The 26618-nt window shown below is 34.6% G+C and overlaps 1 protein-coding gene across 1 annotated transcript; it reads right to left on the minus strand.

Moving 5' to 3' along the window:
* Nucleotides 1-16969: 16969 nt before the first annotated feature.
* On the minus strand, nt 16970-24211 carry LOC145332741 (myosin-4-like). The gene is made up of 4 exons (XM_080177787.1): nt 21488-24211; nt 19368-21341; nt 19179-19267; nt 16970-18186 (listed from the first exon to the last, which is right to left on the minus strand). Exons 1-4 carry the CDS (start codon nt 24176-24178, stop codon nt 17181-17183), a joined length of 5760 nt encoding a protein of 1919 aa, XP_080033913.1. The 5' UTR covers nt 24179-24211; the 3' UTR covers nt 16970-17180.
* Between the last annotated feature and the right edge of the window lie 2407 nt (nt 24212-26618).

A 26618-nucleotide genomic window follows, 5' to 3' on the forward strand; every position in this document is an offset into this window, starting at 1 on the left:
GTATTGTTTTTTAAATAATATTTACAATATAACTTTTATTTCTTTAAATTAAAGATATTTTTGGCCATATTACACTATAATTGGACTTTAAAAAATAGATTCTACAATACTTACACAAATCCACTAAAAGAATTCTCTCTATTTGACTGTTCTTAATGCATCAAAAATATTATACACAAAATTGTCTTTGGCCAATAATCATCTTTTATATGTATTTCTAAACTTTTAAATTTAAATAAGAAGATATTTTTTAGTTTATTTACTTATCTTTATAGTCTTTGAAAAATATCTAATTGGGTCAAGGTATTTAATGAACTGTAGCAATGTCTAAAGTAAATGCGTAACCCTTAAATAGGATAAGGCTTAAAATTATTAAGCGCATATGCTCGTCGTTAAAAGTTAAATCAACACCACCTCATAACTAACAAGGATGACAACATCCATAAAAGCGAAGCACTGAAACGATAGGACAAACGGACATTAACACTTGTATAGTGTCAGAACTGAATAAGCATAATATATATGTATAAGAGTCAAAGCAAAATTGTAAGTTAATTTGATGAAAAACTGCTTGATTCAGGATAATGTTTATGGACATACTTACATTTTTAGGACTTGATTATAGAGTTGCTTCGCTTATTACATTATGCTTTGTTGTCCCAGGAATCAATATACCAAAAATTAGATCAATCGGATGATTAGATCACAAAAAAATTGTTGTTAAAAAAGTTAAAAAATCAACATGTTTAAAATGGACGTACGGACATTTTGGTGATGATTATAGAGTTGCTACGCTTTCTAAATCGTACCTAACTATTAAAGGAATCACCATGCAAAATTTGAAATCGATAGGACAATTCTAACATGCCTAAATTAACGAAAAAAGCTATCCGTTACGGACGTACGGACGGACGGACCGACCCTAATTATAGAAAAGCTTCGCTTTTAAAAAGCATTAGAAATAGTTTCAGATGCACAACATTAATAGTTAGAGTGGGGGGGGGGGGAGGGGATGTATTGGCTCAAAACAAGCGCAACTCATTACAATACACAGAATAAATTTCAAGAGAATGGTCGTGAAACTAAAGAGTTGTTTTTTAAAAGGCAAAGCCTTTCTATAATTAAGATCGATCCGTCCGTCAGGAACGGATAGCTTTTTTCGTTAATTAGTCATGTTATAATTGTCCTATCGATCTCAAACTTTGCATGGTAATTTCTGTAGTAGTTAGGTAATATTTAGAAAGCGTAGCAGATCTATAATCACAACCTGAATGTCCGTACGTCCATTTAAAATATGACGATTTTAAACTTTTTTTTAACAACAAGTTTTTATATGATATAATTATCCGATTGATTTGATTTTTGAATTACTAATTCCTAGGACAACAAAGTCCAATGTAATAAGCAAAGCATCTCTATAATCAAGTCCTAAAAATGTAAGTAATTCCTTAAACATTATCCTTCATTTATTCCGTTTTCAACTAATTTACTTACAATTTTTGTAGACTTTTATACATTTATTTTCTGATGATTTAGTTCTGACACTCAACAAGTGTTAATGTTTGTTTGTCCTACCGCTTCAGAGCTTCGCTTTTATTGTTATTCTTGTTTTTTTAAACGATTGGCTCTGTTTGGTTATCCTAGGTTGTTGGGTCTGATGTTATAGTGTCATTAACATCAGCCTCGTCCGTATATGGTAATTTACGAGGTATTTTTTGCTGGTCTGCGGGAATTCAGAATAATCCGTCTGACTGGTCCGTTAGCGGTTTCCCAGCCAAACATCATACTGAGCCCAAAGTTAAATTGGTCATTACTTTGTGCGGATTGAACGTGAGCAGGTTTTTTTCTAGGGAAAGATTGTTAGCCCCACCCAAACCCCCTGGACTGGGGGAAGTGTCAGCCCTTAATTAGTTCATAACATTTTTAAAACTAATTTTAAAAAAAAGAAAAATTCTAATTGTTTCCAGGTGTTACGTGTTCTTAATAGTAATTAAATAACTCAGAGTAAAAGCTCCAGTGATGTAATCATTATTAAGCCCGGACGTATAACGTACCTATTTGTTAGCCCCTCAATAAAGGAAACCCATAAACAAACCTCGAGGTATCTCAGAGGCTAGAGCATAGCCGATGTTGTTAAATTAATTCAGCAATAAAAAGCTGGTTATTTATATTATTCTTTAATTATCAATAAAATTATTTTACAGATTAATTTAATTTTATTCGTCATATCTAAATCTAAATTAATTAAAAATACAAAAATATAAATTTGTACTATTTGATAAAACCATCTAAATTTAAATTTATTAAAAATACAAAATTATAAATTTGTACTATCTGAAAAACCATATAAGATTTTGAATTAATCACACAATTTTACAATTAATTCATCTTCTATAGATTTCCTGCAATTTTAAATCTTAATCTTTTTAACTCAATCATTTTTGCAATACTGTGCATTTTTCCTCATTATAAAGTGAAACCAAGGACGGTTATATCCATAAAAGTAAATATTTTAGATGAAAAATAACAGTAAGCTATCTGGTATTGCTAATATATATTTGATTATGCCAATCCTATTATATGTATAAAGTTAAGTAATAGGGGTCTTTGTCTAAAGCTTAAGATCTCTATAACTACTGAACTGAACGAGTTCTCCATTTTAGAGAAGCTTCACATACATCTTGTAATTGTTTTAGGCTATCTTTAGCTTTATTTCTTAACCATTTGATTATATAATCCCTAGTTGCTAGGGGCGCAGCTGCTAGTTTAAATAAAAAGTAGAATCATTTGTGTCTGTCTGAAGCTTAAAATATGGAACAACAAAAGCAATTAAGTTCTGCTTTTTAGAGAATATGTCTAATGGGCATACTATGATTTAAAAACATTTTCTTGTTTTCATTTAGTGTCAATTTGCTATTATATAGTTTTAATATTTAAATAAATTTGAAACATATAAATCATAATGATTTCTTTATATTAAGCAAAAACAAAGAAACCTGAGTCAGGTGGTTGCTGCATATTGCATGTTAATTGCATTTTTAATTAATGTACATTTTATACAATTCATGACTTTAATCCTAGAATGTCCAATAATTCAAAAGAAAAGCATGAAACTCATAATGTACTTAATATCTAAAAAAACAAGGATAATTTAATTTACAAGATTTGTAAAACACAGAAATATGGTATAGCCAACAAGCGAAATAAATTTAAAAAAATATTTGAAGTGCATATAAGAAGGTCGTCAATTCTACTATGTGTTGCCCCCCCCCCCCCTCCCATGACAGCTGAAACCCACGTATAGGTTCGTGATTTTTTTTCGAATTAATTTCGTTGTTCAGGTACTCTGATAAAAGGATGCTCGCAGCCTCCACCCCCTTTACCCTATCCCCTCTTACTGAATGAACAAAATGTTCTACAAATTAGGTCTATATTAGCAGGCTAAATTGACAAATTTTCCCCTGTCAATATATCCAAGTATATCCTATATCCATCATTGTCTATGCAATATTTTGGACCTTGTCAATTATATCAAAAACCTTGGCCTTAAAATCACATTCCATATTGTTATAGAGTACAAGTTCTATCTATTCTAAACATATTAAATTTGTGTCAGCAAGAATAATTGGCTTCATAGTGAATGAAATATATATTCAGACTGTTTTTCCAGGGAAGTGGTGCCTGGTTTCACTCAATATTGAAGAAAGATTAGTCAATGATGAAATTATTCAAACAGGGATGGGGGGGCCCCCAAAATTTTATAATAATGTTTCATTATTCGTTATAGCTTTACAACGTTGGGAACTGTTAATAAATTTTTATTGGTTGGATCATTGAGTGTTCAAACGTTTTATAATATACAGATGGAGTAAGTTTTTGTATCATCATTTTAGTTGTGAATCTATTTGTCGACTATTGCCTTATCCCTTTAGATCCCTGGATTCAAAATAGATCTTTATTTCTTTCCATATTATATGATGCAAATTTTTACTGATTTAAATTTGTATTTGTAAGTAAGTTTGTAATACATTTAATTCAGCAATTAAATTCTTGGATTTTATGAATCCTAACTATTTAAACCTAAGGGAAGTCTTGCTTATGGAAATAAAAGGGTCCAACTCCACACATCTGGCGGTAAGGTCTGGTATGATTTATGTCCTCATATATTTTGGGTAAGGTGATATAATACTCTTTTACCGGCCCCTACTAGGCTAAATCATGTACGCAAAAGTTATCATTCTAACCCAGCGAAACTTTAAAAAAAAAGTAGCATGCTACGTTGTTCGATATCGTTGGCGATAAACATTGGAAAATCGTCTTTTTAAGCAAAAGGTAACATGCGAGTTCGCCATCGATATCGTAGCGGAGTAGTATAAACAAAAAGAGCAAGAGAGAGAGAGAGAGACCGAGAGAAGGAGAGAGAGAGAGAGAGAGAGAGAGAGAGAGAGAGAGAGAGAGAGAGAGAGGAACATATCTTACTCTTCATTAAATTAAGCCAGGAATGGTATGATCTCTCTCTCTCTCTCTCGCTCTTTTAATTTTTGCTACTCTGCTACGATATCGATGGCGAATTCGAATGCTCTCTTTTGCTTGAAAGGACGATTTTCCAACGTTTACTGCCAATAAATTAGGTTGCAATTCATTACAAAGGGGATTTGAGGTAGCATGAGACTCAGTACATATATTGCACGAGCTCGATGCTGATTACATGGCGAAATATCTTGCTGGGCATACGTGGCAAAGCTTCTCCACGTACTGTGTATCTTATTTTGGCGATTTCAATACATCATCTAGAGAACCGAAGGTAACCTAGTAATAGTGTTTAACTTTTTATCTTTGTGACGTAACAAAAATCGAAGGATGAGAGGGGAGGTGGGAAAGGAAACCCCTAAAAAAATAGATGGATTTTTGTTACGTCATAAAGATAAAAAGTTAGACACTATCATTAGGTTCACCAAAGGTCATCGTCTTAATTTTTAAGATGAGGGGGTAATATATTGTTTTCGAAAATTGTATAGGCCTTTTTCAAAAAATTTTTGTTCTTAAAGTTTTTTAATAAAAATTAGTTGTAACATCACGTTTTATGCAACACAAAAAGCTTGGAATCTATCAGATATAGATATTAGATATAAGTTTAGTCAACGCAAAAAAAATCATGTAAAAGAATTTGCGAGAAAAATATATTGCAAAAAAGATTTATAGCGCGAAAAATAAATGTAATGTATTTTTATTTTTTGGCTAAATAGCTACTCAATGAGTAAGTTATACTGTTCATATATATCTTTTTATAAATGATTAATTTATTTGTAGTGATTTCTAAAAAAAACTAAAAAAAAATTGCTTTAAAACTTACAAAATATTTTATTTTATAATTTATTTATTAACAGAACCCGTCAAAAAATATTTTTTTACTTTCATTTTTTTTGTTTTATCTTCTACTAACGGTTTCGCCCCTAGGGGCATCTAGCGGAACGTAAAATGTTTTATTTTATTTCTGTTAAGCTGTTTACCAAAAATATTTTCTCGGTCGCTAGATGGGGTTATGTTTTTTTTCTTCATTTTTTGCAATTTCTTTTAAGGGTGGTAGTAAGCCCTCCCTCCCCCCAGAAAGATATAATACTTTCCAGAACTTATGCAAAGCTACCATGTATAGGAAAACCATATCGGTTCAGTCGTTAGCGAGATTCTTCGTTGCAGACAGACACATAGACATCCTGTTACTTTATTGTAAGGATTTATAATTTCTTTGCTACTGATAGAAATTACTGTGCTTGTTTTTTTTCTATGGTTATTTATAACATGGGCTCAGTTGCAGGCTACTTACGCTGTCCAATGGATAGGAACATAAAATACAAAAAATAAGTTATACACAGAGGGGCATTTTTTCGCGTATTGTCCGTAAAGTTGGGTGTAACTTTTAGTCAAATGATCGTATTAAGTCAAAATGTTTCTAATTATGACTAAATGTAAAAATATAAAATGGTCATAATTAAGAACAATTTAATTTAATAAGAGCATTTGACACAAAGGTCACACCCATCTTTACTGCAAATACGTAATAAAAGTAACCCCCTTTATAATATTGCTCAGCTGCAGGCTACTTCAGTTCAATGGATAGATACTTGAAATACAAAAATAGAAATAACAAGGTTGACAACATCCATAAAAGCGAAGCACTAAAACGGTAGGACAAACGGACATTAACACTTGTATAGTGTAAGAACTGAATAATCAGAATAAGAATCGAAGCAAAATTGTAAGTCAATTTGTTGAAAAACTGATTGATACAGAATAATGTTTATGGACATACTTACATTTTTAGGACTTGATTATAGAGTTGCTTCGCTTATAATATTGTACTTTGTTGTCCCAGGAATCTGTATACCAAAAATCACATCTATCGGATTATTAGATCTTATAAAAATTTGTTATTAAAAAAGTAAGAAAATCATCATATTTAAAATGGACGTACGGACATTCTGGTAATGATTATAGAGTTGCTAGGCTTTCTAAATCGTACCTAACTACTACAGAAATCACCATGCAAAATTTGAAATCGATAGGACAATTCTAACATGCATAAATCAACGGAAAAAGCTATCCGTTACGGACATACGGACGGACCAAACCTAATTATTGAAAAGCTTCGCTTTTAAAAAGGAAGTGACGGTTACCTGTGTCCAAGTCAATACAAGAAATGTTTTAGTATCCTAATATAAAAGTAACTTGATATACCCTTGTACAGAAGGATCTTGTTAACTGCTGAATTTATATAGTTTATTCTCTTCATTTTTTTCTTCAGAAAAACTACCCCGTTCCTTGTTTTATATTTTTTGCAGTAAAGAATTAAGTTATTTTTTTCTAGCCATACAAAAGATTTAAAATAAATAAATCATAGATTTTGGGAAAATAATTAAACAAGCTAAGAACATGCTTTAAATGATGGTAGAAAGGTGCAGTATATTTAAAGAGGAAAGGAACCCAAAACTCTTTTATCCATAACTTTCTATCCCTCGCAGAAAAAAAAATTACCATACAGTTGAGAGTCACCCAAAAGTCATTAAAATACCCCCAAAAATGAGGGTTTTACACACCAAAATTCACCCCTTATGCCTATTCATTAGAGTTGACATTTTTAAAAGCGAAGCTTTTCTATAATTAGGGTCGGTCCGTCCGTCCGTACGTCCGTCCGTAACGGATAGCTTTTTTCATTAATTTAGGCATGTTAGAATTGTCCTATCGATTTCATGATTTTGCATGGTGATTCCTTTAGTAGTTAGGTACGATTTAGAAAGCGTAGCAACTCTATAATCATTACTAAAATGTCCGTACGTCCATTTTAAACATGTTGATTTTTTTACTTTTTTAACAACAAATTTTTATGTGAACTAATCATCTGATTGATCTGATTTTTGGTATATTAAATCCTGGGACAACAAAGTATAATGTAATAAGCGAAGCAACTCTATAATTAAGTCCTAAAAATGTAAGTATGTCCATAAACTTTATTCTGAATCAAGCAGTTTTTTAACAAATTTACTTACAATTTTGCTTTGACCCGAATGAATTTATATTATGAATACAATTTTGCTTTGACCCGAATGAATTTATATTATGAATGTTCAGTTCTGATACTATTCAAGTGTTAATGTCCATTTGTCCTACCGTTTCAGTGCTTCGCTTTTATGGATGTTGTCATCCTTGTTTGTAAAAGTATATACTCATTGCCTGATTATAAATCTACAATAGCTTTTGTACTGTAAGATCTAATACATCTTTAGACTATGATTATTTCAAACACAAACATACAAACTTAAACACAAACTCACGAAGATTCTTAAATTTTCTTGAAAGTTTTCTTTGAGAGGCAGATAGAAAAGTCTAAAAGTCTGAAGTGTGCCCAAAATCTAACTAAAATTATTAGAGGTGCAGCTACTATATATTTAGGGTAGGTCTTTATCTGTGTGTTTGATGTTCTATCGACGGTTATCAAACTGTAAATTACGTCAACTCAATTAAGTTTAGTATGTTAAATCATATTGATCTTTTTCTTGTAAACAATCATGCTCTTAATCTCTTGAGGGAGTGTAAGAAAGAAAGATAAGCTTTTTAAATTTAAGGGGGGGGGGGTTGAACTCCCTCTTCAACATTATTATGTTATTCAATATTTAACATATTTCTTTAGACAGTCGATGCATTTTGGATTGAAATATTTTTACAATAGCATTCAAGAAATTTTAAAAACATAATTTACATTAAGAATAACAGTATAGCTGGAATATTAAAGTAAGGAAAGAACATTGGACTGTAAATCATATTGATACCCAAATAGTTCATTCCTGTCTCAAAAACTTTAAGTACTCTTTTGAATTTGCTGGGCTGGCTTAATACTCTAGTAGTGTTCAAATTATTTCTAGTAACATTTTTATCATGTATAAGGGGTAATTTCGTTTATCGTCATTGGTAATGTTTATCATATCTGTAAGTTCATAAATATTGCTATTATTTATCCAACTATTTGCAGCTTTGTGTTTGCATAAAAATCTCACTGTCTGGCGCCCTTACTAATTTGTTGGCAATGACCTAATAGTCAGAAACTACAGAGATCTAAAGGGATAAGACAATGGCCGATAAATTGATGTAAATCCCCAATAATTATACACAAAATAATCCCTTTCTGAAGATTACAATGTTTGGACGATCAACTAAACGAACCAACTAATCAAATTCAATAACAAGTCCCCAAAGTTGTTGAGTCAACAAATAAGAAAACGTCATTATAAAACTCTAGGGACTAGTGTAATAGCCAGTCCAATGTTCCCCCCCTCCCTGGAAAAGTATCTCCCTAACCTTATCTTTCTAACTGATTATTTTTAAATGCGAAGCTGTTCTTCATATGTTTGTTCCACATTATCTATTCTACATACTGGGCGGGTCATTTTTTTTGAACGACTTTACAGATGATAGTGGCATCATCTCCCCTAAAGAATTATAAACCTTCACATGACCTACTAGAAGCTAAAATGTAAAGGAGAACCATATCGATGTAGTGGTTTATAATTTTACTAGCGGCTTCGCCCCTAGCCTCTAGGGGCTTTGCCCCAAGAGGTTTGATCAAACCAAATTTTCGTATTTTAAAACATTTTTCTTCGGGGGTGGATTTTTTTTTTTTTTTGGGGGGGGGGGTAGTCGACCCCACTATTTTAATTTTAGTTAAAAATATTTATTTTTTTTTGGGGGGGGGATTTTTTATTTTTTTTGGGGGGGGGTTTGGAGGTGTCCCACCCTCAAAGAAGAAAGTTATAAACCTTCCCGGGATCTATGAGAATCTACCCTGTAAAGGAGAACCCGATCGGTTGAGCGGTTAGCGAGATCCTTCGCTACAATCAGACAGACAATCAGACAGACAAACAGACAGACAAACAGACAGACAAACAGACAGACAAACAGACAGACAAACAGACAGACAAACAGACAGACAAACAGACAGACAAACAGACAGACAAACAGACAGACAAACAGACAGACAAACAGACAGACAAACAGACAGACAAACAGACAGACAAACAGACAAACAGACAGACAAACAGACAGACAAACAGACAGACAAACAGACAGACAAACAGACAGACAAACAGACAGACAAAAAGACAGACAAACAGACAGACAAACAGACAGACAAACAGACAGACAAACAGACATACAAACAGACAGACAAACAGACAGACAAACAGACAGACAGACAGACAAACAGACAGACAAACATACAGACAGATATCGTTCTAATTTGTATTATAGATTTAACACTCCTACACTACTTTACCGCACGCCACTGGTTTTGTTTCAATTTTGCTCTTTTTCAATGTACTAGAATCTTAGCATTACAAGGGTTAAAGATGAAAATAAAATAGCTCAAAACGTTCCCAAGACCTATGGAAAGCTTCTATAAAATAGAAACTCAATTGCTGTAGTAGTTATCGAAATCTTAAGCTATGGTCAAATAAACCTAACTTCTTTGGTTTTGGACAGGTATTATCTTTTAATTTCAAGGTTTTTAAAATAATTCGCATAAATGAATCTTATAATCCTTGTTAGCAACCCTGATCTCTTTCTACTCCCAATTTGATTCAATTAAATCTTTCCTTTGTCTTCGTACCAGGGAGGAGGGGGGACATTGGACTGTAAATTATAATGGTTGGTCCCCAAAGTTTTATGTGCAGTCCTTATGCGTTGGCTCAAACTTTGGGTACTTATATTGAAACAAAGTTGGATATAAAACACCTTCAGTGTTCCATCTTTTCTCCCAATATTTTTTTTATAAATCATAATTGAGGGTTTTCATCACTTTATCATTCATTGTCTTATCCCTAAAGTTCCACTGCTTGTAACAGTCAATTCAGGATCATATTTTGTACAAAAGGATTTTCCTACAGTTTTGTAAATATTTTACAATTCACAAAACCCTCGGGGCTAACAAAACTGGTATTAATCTTATATTTCTTATTTTTATATCTCTCTGTAATACGATGCGATGAATAACTATTCCAGTATGGCTTTGTAACATTTATTTTGAAACTTTATGTCTGCTGGTTCTGGGCTATACTGAAGATAATTTATTATATTTTCTACAAAAAGTAAAATAAAGAAAAAAATATTTTTCAGCCCAGGCTAATTGCCTTGGAAAAACATGACCGACAGACTGACGGCCAAAATAATGTATAGACTATGTCCTAGAAATAACACTAAAAATTGTTTATTTCCAATAGCAGCCGAGAGAATCACATTATCACGTTACTGACGGGCAGGAAAAGTAAATTTTAGGGCAAAGGAAAAATCTTCTGAAAAATACAACCCTACCCCCACACCAAAAAAATATTTAAATGTAGGAGTAGGAGACATACTTTTCAACATAATTGTCCTTTTAAATTCCCAAAAGATGCCAAATGCTGTCCCCATGGATTTAAAGTGATAAAACAATGGCCAATAAATTGATCCCTAATGATGACACTCAAAATTACCCCTTATGTAGATTAAAATTAGTGGTTGAAAGTGAAACTTTGAACACTCAACTGAATAAACAATCAATTAAAATTCTGTAAAAGTCCCCGAAGTGGTTTAGCCAACGAATAAGAAAACGTCTTTTTTTTAAATTTTGGACTAGTGTAATTAACAGCCCAATGTACCCACTCTCTCTCTCTCTCTCTCTCTCTCTCTCTTCCCATCTCTCTGCCTCTCTCTTTTTTCTCTCTCTCTCTCTCTCTCTCTCTCTCTCTCTCTCTTTCTTTGGTCCGTCCCAAATAAGAAATTAGTCCTCCCTTCTTTTTTCTGTTAAGTTGTGCCTTGATCTTACATCAAACTTAAATTGGCCAAACTTTTTCATACTAATAGAGATAATATAGAGACATACTGTCTAAATCAGCCAATGAGAGAATAGTGAAGGTACATACCAGACATCTCAATGGTTGAAATATTTTTCAGAATATTGTATAGAAGAATATTTTTTACATTCGCATTTAAGTTGGCTTTTCTTAGGTAAATTATTTCGCGTATTTTTTCTTTCCTCGTATAATGTGAAGTATATGACAAAGCACATAATAAATTAGTTTTATATAGTTGAATTTTATATGAAAAAGCTCGAATCATACCGTCGAAACATTTAGTCAGAAAGGTTTTTGTCAGCTAAATATCCATTTTTAAGATTGACGAAAAATGGGGTCAGATGGACCATCTAGAAATATTAGGTCAATTTTATACTTTAACCTGTGAAGATTAGTTTTGCTGGTCTCTTTAAAACACAAAAAAAATAAAAAAAGGTTTTTAATAAGTACAAATGATATCAAAATCAAATCATATGGAATAATAGAAATTTTCCCGGCTGCTGTTAAAGATACAGGGCTAGTAACTACCCCTCTAAATGTATACTACGGCGGGTTCCTATCGGAATTAGACAAGGAGAGGATGTGCATGTGCAGGGATAAGAGATGGGAAACGTAAGAAAATATTATTCCAGGCCTATTTTCCCACTGGGCCTAAAAAACTAGTTTCGGGATGACGCAGTAGTTAGATTTGAAAACTATGAACAATGATGAAATAGCCAGGGAGTAAGGGAGGGGACAATGGATCGAATATTCAATTTTTAAGTAGTCTCAGACTTTGGGGACTGGCTTAAAGGGAATGTGCACGAATACAGCAGATTCTTACTGATTTTGGGGACTTGCGCATCAATGCCCCGCTAACTAGCTGAGCTAGCTTTGAATATGCAGACAGAAAAGTTTGTTATTTATCGTTGGTTTTAACAAATATTTTTTCCCAAGAAAATGTCTTTTCATGTATAGAAACTCTACTGTGATATTTATGTATTAAATAATTTAAGAACCGCTTGAATTTTGGGGTCAGTTACAAATATATTAGAAGGGTTGAGGCAGTTCTAAACAAGATTTTTCTAGTAATTAATTACAGAATGTTTACTACATTGTGATGTGTTGATAATTTAATTTTCATGTAAATGATTTTTTTCTTAGAACTAATTTTGTTCTAAATTAGGTTACCATGATCCCCTTACAATTTTGGTAAAAATTTCTTGAAAAATCTGGTTTTCGTTGCTTTTCAGCGAACCCTCTTAAATTGAATTAATTGCCCATTGTCCCCTCCCTTACTCCCTGTGAAATAGCTATTATATGAATGCAAAGAAAAAAAGTATAGAATAGAATTCAGGTAGTTGATTTCACCTATCATAAAATATAATAAAAACTTTTCAAAGAACCAATATGTTAGTGGCTTTAAGTAGAATCCCGTTAATACTTCGCCAACCCCCCCCCCCCCCCCATTAAAAAAAAAGTTTTTTTTGAGATGGTTAAATCTGATTTATTTTCAAACATTTTAAGGGGGGATCTACTTCACCCCAAAATTTGTATATAGAAATAAACACCGCTTTAGCTCCCCAGCTTTAATAAATAAATTAAGTAGAATTGAATAAGTACATGGGTAACATTCTATCAACTAATTGTTCCATAGCAAACATATAAATTAAGAATTTAAAAAAAAAAATTATTTTACGTTAAATATTAACAGAAAAGTTCAATTAAGTGAGCAATAATTTTTACCAAAATTAATGAATTTTTTTTTTTAACAAAACACAGTACACTTTTATTTACATATTGAACTAGTTTTGTATTTGTGATCATTTAGATGGGTTATCAATTCCACATGAAATGTAACTTTTAAATTGTCTAAAGACATGAGTTTTTCACATTGTTCTAAAGTATAAAATGTTGAATCCTACTCAGTCTTCAAAAAACGATCTCTCAATTTATGTTTTGCTATATGGACATTTATCAATGTGTAAATTTAATAATAAGTTGATGTGATTGAACGTCATATATATTGTTGTCATTCTAATAGCAGAAAGTTTCCATTGTTGTCTTTCTAATAGCAGAAATTTATGTTTGGTTGAATTAATTTAGCCAATAATGAACTGGGGGACGCGTTTGTTATTAATTAATTGGTTAATGCTAAAAGCAAGTTTCAGGCTATTGGATATTGGCCTACAGCCAATGAGGAACTGGGGGAAATGAGTTGATTTTATAGGCAAAAAAGAAAAGTTGCCCCATCACTTTTAAAAGGAGGCTGAGACCTAATTTTCGGTCAGGTTTCCCATCCCTTATCCCTGGTGCATGTGCAACAGATAAAACTAACTTATTATTTGAAACGGTCAAAAGTTTCTGATTCTACTCCTCAATGCCTTTTCTGGGAGCAAAATGAAGCCATAGTTCTGATTCAATAAAGTTTTAACACCCATAACAAATAGCTATACAATTGAATGTCTGGTCGTCAGTGGTTTTAAGACTTAAGATAAATTTTAAATCATCCAGAGGTGTATCATACTCAAAAAAATCATTTGCAGATCCCCGCTTTGGTCTCAAAAAAAATTTCAAAAATCGACCCACCCTAATGTACACCATAGTAATGTTTGAGAAGGTACAAAATTATATCCTATTATTTTTGCCAAAAATGAATCTACATAAAAAAGGATATTTATGAAAATTTAGGGGGTGAAGGGGGGGAAATAATCCAACCTTCAATTTCATATCCATGATTTCCCAATTAGTTTCTTATTAGTTATCAAAGGTACCCACGATAACCCTCCCCCCCCACCCCCTACAAAAAAAAAATAGTTTAGTAGTTTTTGAAAAACATAATTTTTTCTTTACATAGAAAAGGGGAAAAGGCAGGGAGGGAGAAGACATTGGGCTGTTTATTACACTAGTCATCAAAGTCTTATAATAAAGTTTTCTTATTCGTTTGCTTAACAACCTTGGGGAATGTTATTAAATTTTGATTAGTTGGTTCATTTAGTTAAGTGCCCAAACGTTCCAACCACTGATTTTAATCTACAAAAAGTATAATTTTGTGTATCATTATTGGGTATATACATTAATTTTTCGGCAATTGTCTTATCCCTTTAGATCTCTGGAAAAGGCAGCCGAAAGAAAATCTTACATAAGATGAAAGAGACGAAAAACTTTTCCATGTTATACAATTATTTAGGTTTCTTCTGATCTTTCAATCTTATTTTAGGAGCAAAGTTTCAATATCAATATTAGTTTGTCCACCAGTCAAACTTTAATTGACCGGACGTCCATGATTAATTTTATTAAAAAGATATACCATTTATATACATAAAGAGTGTGCAAAAAAATTCAGACATTTTTAAAATTGAAATTGAGCAGCTTGTGTTAATAGTAGAAAAATGTAACGCATACCGTTAGAACCGCTAAGAAGTATGTTTTTTGGAAATATAAAAACGATTTCTGTGCTACGTATAGTTAGGGAGCTATGTGTTAAAATAATGTCTTAACTGACTTAAAACTTGACTTGCAAGTAAATTTTGAGACATTTTACTATCTAGCTCCTAGATTATTTGTAGCACAGGAACCGTTCTTGTATTTTCAAAAATACAGTTCATAGCGTTTCTAACGGTATACATAACATTTTTCTGCCATTAACACAAGCCGCGCAATTCGAATCTAAAAAATATACGCACTTCTTTTTGCAAGAATTATTGTCTAATATTTACTAATATACACGCAAGTCACGATTTATATATCTAAAATATAAATCAAACTCTTTTGGGTTTTGGCATGAATGTTTATATTATATTTATATTGTATTTATAAAAACTTGCAGTGCAGCGTAAAGAAATTTTCTAGGGTTGTTTCCAAGAGTTTAAAGATTTTCGATTTTCCTTGTTTTAAAACAGGTGTAGTTATATGTATTCGTGGCACAAGATTTTAGATGGCAAGAAAGAAAAAGGAGAAAGGTAAAGATATAAAAAAAGACGGGGATATAGTTTTACAAATTTTAGTTTTTAAAAGAAAAAGTAAAAGCTGATATGGTTCTCCTTTAAGTGTAGCTTTTAAGATATCTTCTTAGATTCTAGCTATTTTGGGCAGTGTAAAAATACCCACCTATGGAGAAATTGTCCCAAGAAAGCATAGACCCAACACCATCCCCCCAAAAAAAAAAAAAAATTCAACTAAAACAAGAATGGGATCGACCGGGGGATCAGGATACAAAAATTTCCTTTTTTCCTGACTATCACACTCTGTTAATTACATTTGTCTGGTGCAATAAAACTAACTAATGCGCTAACACTTTATCTTTAACTATAACATGGATCTTAAGGGATAAGAAAAAGGCTGATAAATTGATGTAAATCACCAATACTGATACACAAAATTATCCCTTCCTTTAATTACAATTAGCTGTTTAAACGTTTGGACACTCATAAATTTTAGTGAGGCCACCAAAGTTGTTCTACCAACGAATAAGAACACGTTATTATAAAACGTTTTGGACTAGTGTGATGAACAGCCCTTTCTCCCCTCTCTCTCTGAATCCAATGTCCCTTACCTCCCTCTAAAGTAGGATTCCATTACTACAGCTACTCTACAAGCTGGTTATTTCGCAGGATATTTTTTTTGTATTGTCATACATTATACAAGATTAATCTTTGAAATTATTAACATTCAAAACATCTTTTTCTTATCCATCTAAACTTTTGTTAGCTTGTTATTTTTCTACTTATGGACAATATTGTTCTTGTTATAAAAGTCTTTGTTTTGTTTAATAAGTGTTTTATAATTCATTAATGTATATTATATCCAAACGAATTTTTATCTTAAATAAAATATTATAAAGTTTTTAAATAAAACAGCTTAATAGCTCTTTTTTATTCTAATTATGGTAATTCACTAGTTATCAAGGTAAAACAATGTCATTATTAAGTATTGTCAATAAAACAAGGCTGACAACATCTATAAAAGGGAAGCGATTAAACTGTAGGACAAATGAACATTAACACTTGTAGAGTGTTATAATTGAATAATCAGAAAGTCGAAACAAAATTGTAAGTAAATTTGTTGAAAAACAGATAAATCCCAATCATAGAAAAGCTTCGCTTTTAACAATTGTTGCGGAGTCTAGAAATTCCACATTTTTTATATAATTGCTTTTCATATTTTTACAGTGTACTGTTATTTTGACAGTAATAGCTAGTTCTGATGATATATTTAAATTTATGTACATACGTACAAATCAATTAATTCAGTAAAACCTTGGTAAATTCTGAGTCTAATAATCATGAAAATGGTATGAAATATTCTCTTTGAAGTAATGTCAAAGTACATTTCTTCAAGAAATCAGGTTAAATCTTTTCATATAAAATATTCAATTTCTCAGAAGAGAGTAGCATAAGTACCCTAGAATTTATTACTTTGCTCATCTGTATATGTTCCTAGGATATACAAGCTACAACTAATGAATTGTGTTTGAAGTTTTTGTGAAAAAATGCTCAATAAAAAAATAATTCCTGACATTTGAGTTTTTATCTCTAGGCTTCACTACTATGGATGTTATCATGATTGTTTTCTTATCACCTATTCTAATATTTGTAAGAATATAAAATAAATTGGGGATGAAGGGTATTTATTCAACATATATTAACATTTAACAATTATTTTTTTTATGAAATTAAACTAATAAAACTAAAAAGCCTTTTAGGCTAATAAATTGCTTAATATTTATATAAAAATGTTTATTTCCAAAATATCTACCAGTTTTTTGAAAACAAACATATTGATATAATGTTCTTCCATTGGGCTATGATATTCAAAACTCATTTAGTAAACATTGCGGATCTGAGTCTCAGCAAGTCTAGCACGCTCATCAGCCTCCTCAAGCTCCTGTTGAGACTTGCGATACTTGGCCAGGTTCAGAGCAGCAATTTCCTCAGCCTCCTCAATCTGCTTCTTGTAAGTCTTGATCTTCTGCTGGAGCTTGCTGGCAAGCTCAGACAGCTGTTCCTGGTTCTTGTGGTCCTCATCATTGGCAAAGGCAAGCTCCTTGATCTTGCGCTCAGCCTTCTGGTGAGCCTTAGCAGATTCAGATGTACGGGACTGGACATTGCCAAGCTCAAGCTCAAGTGCACGGATGCGAGATTCTAGCTTAGCCATTGCCTGGCGGCCACCACGCATAGCATGTTCATTGGCATCATTCAAACGAGATTCCATCTCAACAAGCTGGCTGTCAAGAGCCTTCTTGGCGTTAGCCTGCTGTGTAACATGATCCTGTTCAGCACGTAGTTCATCAGCAAGGCGAGCAGCATCTACCATGGCCTTCTTTGCCTTCTCCTCACAGTTTTTGGCAGAGTGAAGCATGTCATCAATTTCAGCCTGCATGGTGTGCACCATACCTTCAATACCACGCTTCTCAGCATTGGCCTTGGTATTGATTGCAGTCATCTCATTAACAGCACCTCTGGAATCAACAAGCTCAAGTTCTGTCTGTCTCTTGCCACGCTCAGCAGAGTCAAGAAGAGCTCTTGCCTCCTCCATCTCACCAGCAAGAGCCTGAGCCCTGCGGTCAGCAAGATTAGCCTTCTCAGCCATTTCCTGGCGACATCTGGAGGCCTCTTCGTAGCCACACTCAGCTTCACGAAGCTGTCCTTGATAACGCTTGATTGACTTCTGTGCCTCATTGTTAGCCTTGTTGGAATGATCAAGAGCTATTTCAAGCTCATTAATTTGACCCTCTAGCTTCTTCTTGAGTCTCAGGGCTTCAGCCTTAGTCTTTTGCTCAGCCTCAAGAGAAGCCTGCATGCTTTCCATGGCTCTGGCATGGTTTTTCCTACAAAAAAAGATGTATTAGATATATTTTCTAAAATTATAATTTTTATTTAAAAAAAAATCTGCAAATAATTGTGCCTTCTTAACCCTTACAGATCGGGGGGGGGGGGGCTCCAAGAGCCCCCCCCTTCTAGTTTTTTCAATCTCATTTTTTTGTAGGTAAGATGGAGTGCTGTGACTTCATGACTTTTTAAGTTTAGTAATTATACGTCGGCAAGAGTTGATTTTATTAGGATATCTGGTCTGTGTCGGTCGTGGTGTCCGGTCAAAGTCGGTTGGGTAGCACCAAAATTACAAAAAAATTCTAAAAAAATCTTAATATCTACATTATGACTTTTGTGTATAAGGAGAAACCTAAATTTTTTTTGGTGAATACTTAGATATCAATGACCTTCTGAGAAAAAATGTGTTATGACCGTTTGACCGCTCCCTGACCGACTTTATGACCGATTTTTGTCCGGCTTTTACTACAGACATATAACATGAATATCGTGGCTTCTATTACAGCTAGAGTCCTATAAATTTTTTTGGTAAATCCTTGAGCAACATCAAACAGATAAAAATATTAATTGGCGCCGCCAACCGCCGTTTTACCGCCGTAACCGCCGAAAATGGCGGTTTCCGTTATTTGCCGTTTTTTGGCGATGATAAGAAAAAGTAATTTTTTTGTTATGAAAAATAAAAGTTCGTCCTAAAATTTGGTCATCCTAGCTGCAAAATTGGCCGCTCTACAGCTGTTTTAAAATTTATCGGCTGGCCGCTAAAAAGCGGCTAAGGAGCGGCATGGCTGCTATGACTAGAAAAAGTAATTTTCTCTAAAAATACACATGAACCACCAGAAAAAAATTTTACGTCTTTATCTGTAACAGGAGCCGAGATAGTGGGGGGGGGCTCTTGGAGCCCCCCCCCCCCCCCCCCGATCTATTAAGGTGGGAATTGGGGCCCGAGCTGTAAGGGTTAAACTAACTTAGAACTATAAGACTTAAACTTAACCTGGTGTTGTTGAACTCCTCCTCTTTTTCAGCCATTCTGCGATCAATCTCTTGTCTGACTTGACCAAGTTCAAGCTGAGCTCTGAGGACCTGGAGTAAATTGAATTGTTTTAAATTTAGAATTATATTCTATATATAAAGATTTTAAGTGACAATATCATAACTTAAATTAAGTTATAAATATGAATACCTTATTTTCTTCAGCCTCAAGAGAACCTTCAGCTTCTTCCAGAGCAGCCTGCAGCTCTTCCTTCTCAACCTCCAGGCGTCTGCGCTGTTTGTCAAGTTCATGGATGGATCTTCCACCATCTCCAAGCTGATCAAGCAGATCCTTGATCTCATCAGCAAGGTTTTTGTTCTCACGTCTGACAATATCCAACTGCTCATTGGCCTCATCCAAACCAGCCTTCAATCTGAAACCTTCAGCATTCAGGTTACGACACTCAGAGTGACTAGCCTCAAGCTCACACTGCATATCATCAGCCTTGGTTTTCCATTCACCAACAACTTTCTCAAAGTTCATTCCTCTCTTCTCAGTGATAACAGCAGCAGCATGAGTTCTCTCATACTCAAGAGACATTTCTTCAAGTTCAGCCTGCAGACGATGCTTGGACTTCTCAGTAGATGCAATCTTAGTGTTCAAAGCACTAATCTGCTCTTCAGCTTCAGCAACTCTGGAAGAAATCTTAGCCTTATTGCCCTCAAGCTCATCAATTCTACCTAGGCCCTCAGTCTCAAACTTTGATTTCCAGAGCTGAATCTCAGCCTGGGCCTTAGAGAAAGCCTTGAGAACATCATTTTTCTTGTCAGCTTCTTCATCAATCTTCATTTTCAGATTCTCAGCTTCAGTATGAAGATGTTTATACTTGGTTAGCAGAGTGGCACGATCTCTGGCCTCACCATCTGCCAGTCTCTTAGTGTCCTCAAGCTGTGTAGTCAGAGAAATCTTGTTCTTCTGCAGAGCAGCAATTCCATTTTCAGTCTCTTCCATCTGTCTGGTCAGATCCTGATTCTCAACTTGCATCTTCTTTTTGGATGAATCAGCCTCGTTAAGAGCTCTTGCAAGCTCATCAAGCTTTTGATTACCCTCAACAATTGTAGCCTGAGTCAACTTGCAGTTCTTTTCCATATTAGCTCTGGCTCTCATGGCCTCTTCAAGACCAGATCTAACCTCTTGAAGGTCCCTTTCCATACCAGCCTTGTCCTTCTCAGACTTACCCTTGTTCTTATTGATAGAATCAATCTGTTCTCCAAGATCAGCCATGCTGTTGTTATGTTTCTGACGAAGAGCAGCAAGAGTACCCTCATGAGCAATATTGGATTCCTCCAGATCAGTCTTAAGTTTCACAAGCTCATGCTCTCTCTTCTTGTTCAACTCAATCTGAGTGGCAGTATTGCTACCAGCCTCTGCAAGCCTGTTACCAAGATCCTCTAGTTCTCTAGACAGATGAGTACGGTTCTTTTCTGCCTTGGCACGGTTGTTGCGCTCAACAACAATCTCTTCATCAAGTTCATCAACACGACACTGCAGCTCCTTGACCTGCTTGGAATACTTGTTACCAAGAGTCTGCTCATCTTCAATCTTTGCACCAAGAGAGGATGATTCCTTTTCCTTTCTCTGAACAGCCTGTCCAAGTTCAGAGTTGATTCTTTCAAGATCAGAAATAGCCTCCTGGGTCAGCTTGAGATCACCTTCAACCTTGCGCTTCATCTTCTCAACATCTCCCTTAGACTTCTTTTCACGCTCAAGAGTATCCTCACACTCATCAAGAGCCTGTTCCAGCTTTCCCTTGACTTTGTTCAAGTGGTTGCATCTATCCTCCATAGACTGAATATTTTCCTCACACTTTTGGCGGCCTTCAGCAGTTGACTTCTTATCCTTGCCAAGCTTGGCAATAAGATCTTCCTGATGAGCAATCTCCTCCCTCAGAGTTCTAATCTGGCTATCCTTGGTGTTCTTGTCATCCTCACATTTTTCAATGACACTCTCCAGATTCTTCATCTCAGATCTAAGGTTGTTAGCATCAGCAACAACCTTTTGCCCAGCTGATGCCATTCCTGAAATGGTCTCTTCTTCAGCCTTGATTCTTGCATTGCATTGGTCAACCTCTTTCTGTAAATCATTCTTGGCAGCCTCCAAACGGTTTGTTTTGTCAACAATGTCCTAAATTATTGGAAAAGATAAAATTAATCTATAATTGTAGGATAATTTGAAACATAAATTAAAATGATAAACTAATAATAATATAATGTATACTTATAGTTTAATTTGAATCAATAGTATGTATGTAATAATGTAAAAAATTTAACCTGTACAGCAGATCCACCAGAGTTAAGAGCAAGGCTGAGTTCATTCTTCTCATTCATAATCTTATCATGTTCAGCAACAACAGCATTACACTCAGCAATAGCTTTGTCAATGTTGGCCTCAGCTACAGCAATCTTATTCTCATATTCTGCCTTGAACTTGCCAAACTGAGTGCATTTAAGGTTAGGCTTGATAGACAACCACAGAGACCACCACAACCAGGTCTTACCAATGTAGTAATTTCTCATGGTTCTCTGGCAGCAGTACAGAGACAGCTTCTGATCCTGCAGTTTCTTGAACTGCATTCTAGATGCTTTTCCTCTAGCCCCAGACTGAAGCCAGGAAAGGACAAAGCCAATTCTGTCCTCACGAACTTCCTCCATGTGACCTAAGATACCAGCTCTAAAGAATACCTTAGTGTGACCAAGACGGAACTTTTCTTTCTCAAGCTGGATAATTTCCATGACAGCACCAGCAGCAGACTTGTCATTCTTTGCCTTTGCAACTGCCTTGGCAGCAAGGATATTATATCTTGCCTTGAATTCAGGGTACAACATCTTGTTGGGGAAGCCCTTTCTACAGATGGCAATACCAGCAAGCACACCATTGCACTGATACTGATGCATGATAAGTCCAGGTTCAACACCACCTGGCTGTTTGTGAGTATTAGGCACAACACAACGGATAAAGTGAGGCTCAGTCTTGTACAGAGTAGTCATTAGATCATCCAGCTGACCCTTGAAGTAAGAAGACACAGTCTTGCCACCTCCCTTCTTCTTTCTGCCACCATCATCCTTGGGAGCCTCCAATGGCTGTCCAGGGTGATCAGCAAAGCACTGGATCATGAGAGTATTGCTACCATTCTTGATCATCTCAACAATAGTGTCATTGAGGGGATCCTTGTTTTTGTCCAGCCAACCAGTCAGATTATAAGACACAGTTGCAGCATAATGAATAATGGCAAAATGTGCATCAGGGTCAGGTCTAGGGTTAGGCTTGGCAAAATTAGGATGCTTGCCTAGCAAGTTATCATGAAGCTTGTTCTTGAATGTCTCATCAGTTGCCTTGGGGAAAAGAGACTCTTCTTCAAAGATGGCAAGGAAGGCCATGGGCTTCTCAAACATGTCAATACATTTCTGCAAATCCATACCAAAGTCCACATTGGCCCAGTCTAGACCCTCCCTGACATATTCCTCCTGCTCAAGAGTGAACATGTGCTGGTTGAAAAACTGCTGCAACTTCTCATTAACATAGTTAATACAGATCTGTTCAAATCCATTGTAGTCAAAGATCTCAAAACCAGCAATATCCAGGACACCAATGTACTGAACTTTCTTCATGGTTGGGTCAATAAGTGTCTCATTACACTTTTCAACAACAAGCCTGAATGTACGCTCATAGATAGCACGAGCAATACCTGCAACAGAGCTGGCTGCATTGGTGCAGGAAGAGCCCTTCTGAACCCACTCAGTACCAACCTTCAATTTAGGCTTGCAGAAATAGGTGATCATCCACTCACAATCAATTCCAGCAAGTTCAGCAACCTTCATGGCATTGGCATCATCCTTAATCTCAGCCTGTTCATCCTTGCCAACAGGGACAAAGTCCTTGGTCATGTTACCCATGTGCATCATGCAAGCAGTGTTCTTGAATACATCATACTTCTCATCAGAAGAGAATCCAAGAACATCAAAAGCTTCATCAGCAAACTGCATGTCCTCCTTGTCATCAATGGATGGGACAGTCAGCTTACCCTGGGAAACATACCAATAATCCAAGATGTTATCAGTCAGCAGACACCTTGCCTTGAGGTCAGGGACAGCATCAGACATAAGATTGTAGAAAGCATGGTAGCATCTTTCCAATGGCTGCTGGTAAGTAAGACGGGACTTCTCCAGCAGATAGACAACCATGTCAGCACCAGACAGCTTTCCAGAGGCATTGAAATGGATACGAATAAACTTACCAAATCTAGAAGAGTTGTCATTCCTAACAGTCTTAGCATTACCCCAAGCTTCCAGCACAGGGTTAGTCTGGACAATCTTGTCCTCAAGGGAAGCTTCTCCCTCCTTCCTTTTGCCAGAGGAGCAGATGGTGGCAAAGTAAGAGATAACCTTCTTGGTATTCTCAGTCTTACCAGCACCAGACTCACCAGTAATCAAGATAGACTGGTTCATGCCGGAGGACATCATGCCCTGGTAGGCTCCCTCAGCAATGGCAAAGATATGGGGAGGGCATTCAGTTCTCCTCTTACCTACATAGATCTCCATGGTCCTCAGGGTGTAGATAGGGAACCTCTTGTAGGGGTTGATAGCAATACAAAAGAGACCGGAGTAGGTGTAGATCAACTCATTGACATACCTAATCTGGGAATTCCAGAGAACACAGGCATCACCCAGGTAGGTGAGACCAGCCATGTCATCAGAGCAGTCAAACTTGGGAGGGTTGACCTGGGCCAATACATCCTCCTTGAACACCTTCATCTCACCACCAACATTGACGGTGACCTTAACACCATCCTTAGACTCAATGAGGCCCTCCAGGTAGCCACCATCAGACTTGTTGGGGACCCACACAGACTTCTTGGGGTCATAGGACTTCTGAAGATTTTTCTTCTTCAGTTCAGGAGAAACCAGAAGCCAGGGGGATGGATCTGGATCAGGCCCGGAGGTTTTCTTAATATGACCTGGCATGGTAGAATCAGTATCTAACTAGAGATACTTCTGGCTTCTAATTTAATTCTGAATTTAACAAAGCTTTTATAGGCGTTGCTTCCTTTCTTTTTCATAATTCAAAAATTCTACTGTATATACCCACTACTTACTCAGAAACAAATACTAAAATTCTTGAGTCATAACCTTACTCTATTGTTTCCCTTCTTCTCCTTATAACAATTTACATTATTACAATTGACCTGACACTGCCTGGAATATATATTTCAATACAGCGGGCAAGAGTTTAGGTAACACAACAGAATTAATTGAAAAATAATTTTCAAACTTTTGATAGCTACAAACAATCTTTTAAATTTTGATGTTATAAAAATTTAAATATTTTTTTATGCTATTTTTTTACAAAAAAATTGTGCATTAACATATTTTTGCTGGTCCGTGCCCTCGGGAAGAATTTTTGTCCAGGGATCTAAAGGGATAAGGCAACGGTCCCCAAATTTCCTAAACCAAAGAAAAAGATAACGGTAATTAAAAACTTTGGGGACTAATATATAATACAGCCCAATGTCCCCCCCCCCCTCCCTGATTCTTGTCCCCTAGCCGCGGGATTCTGTAAAGGCTTAATTGTAATAAAAGGGAGAGGAGAAAGAAAAAAAAGTGCCCGAGGGAGATTGAAGGGAATATGATTAAGACAAATTCTTTAACTTTGAGAAAGGAAAATATACAGAATTTGTAAAATTAGAATATAATTACATTTTAACAAAATAATATTTGCATGAAAACGTTTTTATATATAAACATAGATCCTAATTTATTAACACAGTGACGTACAAACGTACACTATTGAACAGCTGCTTTAATGTAATTATAAAGTAAAATTAATTTGGAAAGAAATAGCGGATTTGATAGATTTTAGTTTAGGTTAGGTAGATATTAATCATTGCCCTGCAGGGTTAGAGCCCCCTGCAGGGGCTAGAATTAGAAGAAAATCTACGACAAAACCTGCTACTTCGTTTTTCTTTTTATATTTTTTAAAAATTTTACAATACTTTTATATTTTAATAATTCATAGTTTATACTGAAAAAAATCTCACCTGTATTTATAGGCTTTAAATGTATAGTACACTATAATTACAAATTTACAAGGCATGGTTTGTTATGAATTTTGAAATCAAAACCTTATTCTTAATTAATCAATATCTAAGAACAAGATAATTCGATTTAGAAAATTTTTTTTCTAAAACTCTAAAAATTATGGTGTAAATTTTTTATATAATTGTTTATCTTTAAAAGCAAAATACAATAGGTATTTTTAAATTTCATTGTAATTAAATGTATCACTTGAAAAAAAAGAAAAAAATAAGAAATGTTGAAATTAAACGCAATTATATATGTGGAAGTATTAAAAACAAGCTTGGCAAAATCCATAAGTAACGAAGCTCCGATATACTAATATTGAAATATTGGACAGTCTAATAGACAGACGAAAAAATTGATCAGAAGTAACTTATTTTCTATCTTAATTATAAGCTTTAATAGACCGACAGACCAAGTGTGATATATAAAAAGTGTTCTTTTAGTACTGGGAAAAATTTCGTGGAAAAAAAACAGTTAATATCTTAAATAGTAGCTGAGAAAATCACATATACTCTATGTGATAGTTTATAGACAGACATTTGTATCTAGAGAAAAGTTTTGCAAAAATAATACTTGAATTCAAAACAAATATCCTTAATATAAACAAGAATGACAACTTCCATAAAAGCAAACCACTGAAACGGTAGGACAAACGGACATTAACACTTGTATAGTGTCAGAACTGAATAATCAGAATATAAAAGTATAAGAGTCGAAGCAAAATTGTAAGTTAATTTGTTTAAAAAAAGGCTAATGTTTATGGACATACTTACACTTTTCGGACTTGATTATAGAGTTGCTTTGCTTATAATACTGCACTTTGTTGTCCCAGGAATCAATATACCGAAAATCAGATCAATCGGAAAAATAGATCACATAAAAACATTTTATTAAAAAAAGTAAAAAAAATAAAAATGTTTAAAAAGTACGTACGGACATTCTGGTAACGATTATAGAGTTGCTAAGTTTTCTAAGTCGTGCCTAACTACTACAGGAATCACCATGCAAATATTGAAATCGATAGGAAAATTCTGGCATGCCTAAATTAACGAAAAAGCTATCCGTTCCGGTCAGACGGACGGACCGACCATATTTATGGAAAAGCTTTGCTTTTAATATAGAAAAACACCATTCTCACTTGGTTTGTTTAAACATTAGAAATTATTGAATTAACCTAACATTTTAGTTGTTGAATTTTCTAAGTGATAAATGTTAAATAAATATCTACTATTGTCATTAGGTTCGTATTGTACGTAAGGCAGGGATAAGACAATGGACGAATAATTAATGTACATTCCCAATGATGATACACAAAATTACCCCT

This window comes from Acartia tonsa, chromosome 11 (assembly GCF_053477335.1).
Source record: "Acartia tonsa isolate MP-2025a chromosome 11, ASM5347733v1, whole genome shotgun sequence".
Taxonomy (NCBI): Eukaryota; Metazoa; Arthropoda; class Copepoda; order Calanoida; family Acartiidae; genus Acartia; species Acartia tonsa.